Genomic DNA, 6,969 nt, shown 5'->3' on the forward strand with positions numbered 1-6,969 from the left:
TCTTATTTGTTTTTGTTGATCAACATACGCTAAGCAAAAAAAAAAAAATAATAATAATAATAATAATAATAAAAATAATAAAGAGCATAAACAACTTAGAGAGCTGCACAGCTACCAAAGCAATTTCTTGATTCTTTATATGGTAGTTAAGTCTCTAGAGTAAGAAAATTAATTAAAGTTTCTCGTGTTTGTGTGCATGTATTGATAAAATATAAACAAATCGTAGCGGAAGGTAACATGTTATAACAATGACTATAAGACTCAATTAAATGAATTTAAAGCACGTGTCAGGTGAAAATTTTATGAGCGATTGAGCGATGATGGCCGATTAAAAAGCAAAAAAATAAAAGCAGAAAAACAAAAAAATCGTTTTTCCTTCTTTTTTCTTCGTTTACTTCGTTCAATAATAACAACTGCTAACTTACTTACTGATCATTTCATAACCATATTAAAGACTTAAGCTGCAAACTTGCCAAGACATTGTCATTGAATGCGTACAAGCATACAATGGGCACACGTGTACCGCCACCTTGTCCGACGCCCCTAATATGTGATGGTCAAGTGATGGCCGGTCTAACACAACTCATTGATGATTTGCAGAGATTGTCTGAAGATCAGGATAGTGCTGATGTTGTCTTCATATGCGGCCGCGAAGAGGAACGCATTTATGGCCATCGCATTATGTTAATGGCACGGTAAGCTTAAAAAAGGCAAAATAAATGAGAATCAATAACAAATAAAATAAACTTCCACAAGGTGAATATCTCTTCAATAGCAACAATTATCCGTTCAATATATATATATATCATCCAGACAGTCGCGCAGACAAACATATCATTAAATTGATTGCTGGCATTGCTGGCAATCAATATATCTCGTAACTCGTATTCTTAATTGTCATTCTGTTGCAAGTGGCATAAATGAATCTCTTTTCCAAGCTTCTTTCTTTTATGAATTTCCGTACATTTTTACACTTATGGCAATTGTCTCACGAAACGATCAGACAACAAACATCGCAATGCCATTGCAATTCTGTGATGGTATGTGAATCAATTATTAAATGTTGTAAAAATCCTGCTGCATGCAATTTTGTTGCATCCTTGCACATATGAATGAATCGAATACAAATCTTGATTAAAACAAGTAAGAACATTATAATCGGATGACACCGACTATTACATACCCAACATCAGTTCGTCTACTACGTTTATTCGCTCGTTTTGATAATAATGCTTCCAAAACCACAAACACACATTATCCTCACGTAAAACGCTAACTGGACTGAAAGATATGCACATTGGAAGGTTACATTTTCTGCCCATGTAAGGCTTTGCGTTTCGTGATAGCACGTACACATGTTGGGGTACGAAGTAAATAAAACTATATGGTCGCCATTCACTACCGGACTGACGTCAGACGGACAGCCAGGTTTAGACCAATTCAGATTATGATTGTGAATCGATCGCTACAGTAAACGGTGGGTCTATCTTAAGCCCTTCTACGTGTTTCATACGTCCGCACTAACTGCACCCTGCACCACAAGCGGTGTAGGGTATAAAAAAAAACGGCTTTGACGAAATTTCAAAATTATTGACGAAAAGAGAAGTAAAAGGAGATTTTTTTTGTATTTCAAGGACTGGAAAAATAATCAACCATTACTCAGTTTAGAGACCACATATACTCACTCAATTGCAAAGGTAATGCACAGATCAGCAAACAAAAACGAATTTTTTTTTCTTTTTTTATTTTCTTGCAATATTCCGTTATATTCGTTTTTCTATAAAAAGATTTTTGCGCATATTCAAAAGCATCCTTCTGAGATTTGCAGACAGATAGGCGTGAAAGAATGTGTGCGGGGGGATTCATGGAATTTTTCCGTTGAAGACGTAGACTTGTCATAGAGTGCATCATCTTGATGGAACCAAAGGTATCAAGCGATTCCCGCAATACGGAGATCATAAGCTTGTTAGCTGACTGCTGTGTTTGCAATCATTTGGCACAGATTTCATCAAATTCTCTCCCGTGACCGGACAGTCGATCCGATTCAATAATGTAATGATGCATCAATGCTTTGTCCGCTATCAGATACCGCATAAAAGTGTCTCCTATTTAATGGTTTTAAATAGCTGCAAATAGCATCGACAATCAGTAGTACGTACGCTGACGTCTTAGTTCCACTGTAAGTGAAACTCATATTTCCTTTTTTATGCATAAATTACTACAAGCTTCGCCCGTAGAACATGCGATCAAATATTTGTACATTTGTCTGCTGTAGTTAATGAGTGATGAACAAAAAATCAATTTTGTGCTGCTTTTGAAAATCAAAGGTGTTCGCACTTTTCGTAGTACTGTAGGCGTGTCCATCAACCGATTTGGCCCATTTTGAATACCAAATTGCGTGCAAGAATTTCCAATGTTTCTGCCTAATTTTTGCCGCCACGAGAATGCCAACGACAAACACTTATCGGACGGACAGACATGGCTTAATGAATTCAGAATTTCACATTCATCAAGAATATATAGGGGGATTTATAGGGTCTCTGTATCGAATCTCTCCCCCAAAGGCAGACAGGCTTAAAACGATTCAGAATAGTAGATCTATCTCCAAAATAGGTCAAATACTATGCTATATTATGGAGAGGGTGTAGGGTGTAAATAGTGTGAATTTATCATAGAGCGTTCTAACACGAATGGTACAATCTCTTTCTTCATTCTTTTTCAGCTTAAGCATTGGTAAACAGGGAGAATTGCACTCCAGGAACTATTAGGGTTTGGATGACGGACGTCACATGGACCCGGTCCAGAATTTTTGATACAATTCACATACTGGTATTTCAAAGCATCGAGCCCGAATTTTAAATGGGTTTTAAATGCAACTCGTAAATATACAATTGAAAGGCAAAAAATCGAACAAGTTTGCTGAACAATATTTTCAAGGTCTGAGGTTAGAAGATTGATTGTAGATCAGTAGTTTCCAGGTTAGTGAACGCCTGCATAAGGACTTTTCAGTTGAAAATTTCTTCAGATTAGTCATGGATATCTCAGGATATAGTAAAAGAAGGCAGGACGAAATTCATAGATTTCAAAGGCATACAACTTTGCTTGCCCGTCGAGTAAGTAATACATTTATCTCTTCATCATTTTTCCAGTTACATGTCATCAATACATTTTATTAGGTTAGGTAGTGATTTATATAGTCTTTCTTCAGATTAAGCCCAGATTGAGTTAACGATTAGTTACAGGAGTTTGTGTACATTAAGCAACAATCACAATTTATGTTTGGCTTGGGTGAACGGCACAGTACGCGAAGATTAATACGCGCTCAGCATAGTACATTTGCAAAATAATAAAGAACTCCCACAATAACCACTCCTTTATTCATAAAAAAAAAAAAAAACTTACTTAGATTGACACAATCTGCAGCAAAAGCATTCTTAAAATATCTTTCTTCTTATACTCACCAGGTGTAAGAGTTTTAAAACAGCCAAACGTGGCGAATTATGCCGTATACCCGGTTGCACTGTGTCACCGGCTGCACCAGGCACGCCGACACCAGTGCGTCTCCCTCACGTACATCCCGAAGTATTTCGCCAATTCATTTTATATGTGTATACAGCCAAGGTAAGCTTGAAGGTCGCCTTAAACTCACTTTTCACATAAATCATTCCTTTCTTAGATTTTGTTACAAGATTCGCGAGTTTTTGAAATGATGACCTTAGCCCAGGATATGGGCTGTTGCGAGTTGCGTGCCGCATGCGAGGATCATGTCATTGCGACACTCTCAGTAGACAACGCTTGTACTTTTCTTACAGCCGTCATGGAAATAAAAGAAAAGGGAGGTAATAATTTAAAATTTACTCGATTTTTTTTTTTTTTTTTTTTTTTTTTTTGTTAAAGCTTTAATTCGTTTATCGTTACATTATTGGCCAAATATATCTTAAACGGAAAAGTATTTATAGATATAAGAGCTTTTCATCAAAAGAAAGCTTTATTTGGCCTCAATGCGATAATTTCAATTCGACAATTTCAAACTTTTATCTACATTGCTTTATGTCTTCGATGAAAAATTTCGAATCGAATTATTCAATAATATATTGCATCAGGAATTATAATACACTTGTTTGTAATGAACTTATTACCGGGTGGTTAATTACTTATACGAGACAACTCATCTATTGAATCGCGCTCTTGCTTAGCATTCTTAACACAGGGCAGCACAAATAAAAACTTAAGCGATGTTTAGCATTGTTTCATACCTTTAGTGGATACAGTGAATAAGTAAATATAAATTTATTGATGTTGCCAATAACTTTAGTATATACATAAACCAACTGCTTACAATAGCTACTTTGCATATTAAAAAAGAGTGGAACAAAAAAAAAAATTGATTTACAAATGAAAATAATAATGAATAAAGCTGCTGTCAATCCAAAGACTGCAACGTTGTGGAATGAACCAATCATAAAATCCAGACGGCAAAAAACACTTAAACAAAAATTAAAGGATATAAATATAGTGTTATTCTACTTTTTCGTATTTTTCAAAGATAAGTCAATAGACACTTGAATAACAGTGAATAAGTCTCCGGTCATAATAGAAAAGATTCCGTGGACTAGAATGAAATGGAGATATGTAAATATAAACTAGTGAGAAAAATAATTACAAGAGAGTTGCCTTTGTTGCTATTTGCTTATGTTGCATTTTTTAAACATACCTGTGTTTCATGTTGTCGTTAATTCACGTGCATGGCAAAAGGAAGATGCAGAGATATAGTTGAAGAAGACGCTGATGGTAAAAGTTTTTTTTTACAGGATTTATACACACATATAAAAGCTAATAAGTTTTTGCGAAAGTCTTTAAGTAAATTTTATACAAATTATAAACGCGGCCCAAAAATGTCTTTCAAAGGCAACACAAAAGTACAAAAGGTGATGGTACAACCCATTAACCTGATCTTTCGTTATTTGCAAAATCGTTCCCGCGTTCAAGTGTGGCTATATGAAAATATCAATTTACGTATCGAAGGACACATTGTGGGTTTTGATGAATACATGAATCTGGTGCTCGACGATGCCGAAGAGGTCTGGGTGAAGACAAGAACCCGCAAAAATCTGGGACGTATAATGCTGAAAGGCGATAATATCACGCTAATACAAAATGTAAGCCCCTCGAAAGATTGAGGTTAGGCTAACCAAGTAAAAGAAAATAGCAGCAACAACAAATGTAACGATGCCGGAGATTGGAAACATATAAACAATAGCTGTTAGTACTGATATGAAAAGTGAATAGAATTTAAGTTTCTTATAAAATTATTCTTCATTTCGTAAACGTAAGCAAGAGTCCATTGATTATTGAAGGAACATATACAATAGGATTTCTTCCTTTTTGGTTTTCTGTATCTTTAATTTTTATATCTGAAGTATTTCCATGCATTGTATGAATGTAAGTACATATATGTAATTCAATCATTTATACTTAACTTAATAAAAAGATTCTTATGACTTGAAGAAAAATTGAAGTGCAATTAATGCTGGAAGACTGACTAATTTGGTATGGAAGAACGTGTCTTTTATTAGTAGTTGGAATCCTCCATTGTTTTAAGAAATTCATTTTCAAAGTCCAAAAAAAAAAAAAGAGAATTTTAAAGTGAGGTAAGATGCTGAGTTGATTTGCTGAATTTTTTCTGATGTTATTCATCTGAAAACGTCGAAGCTACCAGAGGTGCAGAGATTAAATTTTATGTTTTCATATGCATGCACTTAACAATGGACTTGGGATCTTTAAATGTGTGTGTGCCTCAAAGGTAGAAAAATACGTCATTGTGTATACACATTTGTGTTTATTTATTAAAATTTATTTTTTAAGGTAGACAGAGTCTGGATGAACTTTCAATCTTTGATCATACACTTCGCCTTTATAGAACGACAGCATTTTTATTTATCACTCACAACTTTTATAAAACTAGTTTTGTAAACTCAACAATCTTTTGGTCAAGAGTTCAATACTTATCCGGCAAGAATTCTTCTTCCATTGCAAGTTTTATTTCTTATAAGCGAGAAGATGGCCCCAGGATAAGAAAAGCGCAGCTTTAGTATAATTGAATCGTTTAATATGTAATTGGCTTTGTCCTCATGCTATTATGGACAAAGGTTGCTTTTACATACACCTATATGGTCATCATAGAATTAGTTCGAGTTGCGTCCTATTGCTAAGCGGATTCGAATTTTTTCTATAGTGTGAAATTTTTCATGTAAAAGCTTTTATATTATATTGTAACAATAATCGATTTTCCTTCGCTTTGTTCACCCTTTTCAAGCCGCTGATGAGAGGAATCGAGTCTTTCTTTTCTTCGGATTTAAAAGGGAATTTTGTTTTAATTTGAAGCAAAGCCTTGTAAATCGCTGCATTTGTATTGATAGAGGAATTTTCTTTTTCCGATGACGTAATCGGTTTTTAAAATTCTTCTATTGCGGCCAAGTGTCAAAATGTATTGGAATTGATGAAATTGTTTAAAAATTTAACACTTAAAGTGAGATTAAAACTTTAATATAAGAAAGTATTTAATGTGTGCCGCGAGAGGTACTCCCTCTCTTCTAAGAGAAGAGTAAATTTTTTGTGGAAATTGCGATTACAAGTTTTAATTTGTTTTGCTTACTAATAAGTACAAGCTTAAATACTATACTAGATGCTAGGCCGCGAGAAGATTTACTATGCTGTTCAGTCGCCATAAGACGAATTCGCTTTGAGAAAGGAGGCTTAGAGAGATAGGTTTAAAAGTGAGAAATAACTGAATGGAAGGTTAATTGAAAATCTTACTAATATTCTGCAAGTTGTGGAGGGTTATATCGGCTGAAGCTCTTAAACGTAAGAGAGAAGCTCGAAACGACACGAAATTTCCATCAGCACAAAAGCAATGCACTTCCAATGGCTTCACTATTGTGATATAATGGAGCATACTTTTACTCTCAA

General features: G+C 34.7%; 2 protein-coding genes across 2 annotated transcripts; both read left to right on the forward strand.

Annotated features, from left to right (window-relative positions):
* Positions 1 to 98: 98 nt before the first annotated feature.
* LOC119644378 (TD and POZ domain-containing protein 1-like) lies at positions 99 to 4,191 on the forward strand. Its single transcript, XM_038043923.1, has 4 exons — positions 99 to 159; positions 227 to 695; positions 3,465 to 3,621; positions 3,677 to 4,191. The coding sequence occupies exons 2-4, from the start codon at positions 508 to 510 to the stop codon at positions 3,893 to 3,895; spliced, it is 564 nt and encodes a 187-aa protein (XP_037899851.1). The 5' UTR covers positions 99 to 159; positions 227 to 507; the 3' UTR covers positions 3,896 to 4,191.
* Positions 4,192 to 4,782: 591 nt separating this feature from the next.
* LOC119644377 (probable small nuclear ribonucleoprotein E) lies at positions 4,783 to 5,478 on the forward strand. Its single transcript, XM_038043922.1, has one exon. It carries the CDS (start codon positions 4,896 to 4,898, stop codon positions 5,178 to 5,180), a length of 285 nt encoding a protein of 94 aa, XP_037899850.1. The 5' UTR covers positions 4,783 to 4,895; the 3' UTR covers positions 5,181 to 5,478.
* The last annotated feature ends 1,491 nt before the right edge of the window (positions 5,479 to 6,969 follow it).

Source organism: Glossina fuscipes, unplaced genomic scaffold (genome assembly GCF_014805625.2).
Source record: "Glossina fuscipes isolate IAEA_lab_2018 unplaced genomic scaffold, Yale_Gfus_2 114594, whole genome shotgun sequence".
NCBI classification, from domain to species: domain Eukaryota; kingdom Metazoa; phylum Arthropoda; class Insecta; order Diptera; family Glossinidae; genus Glossina; species Glossina fuscipes.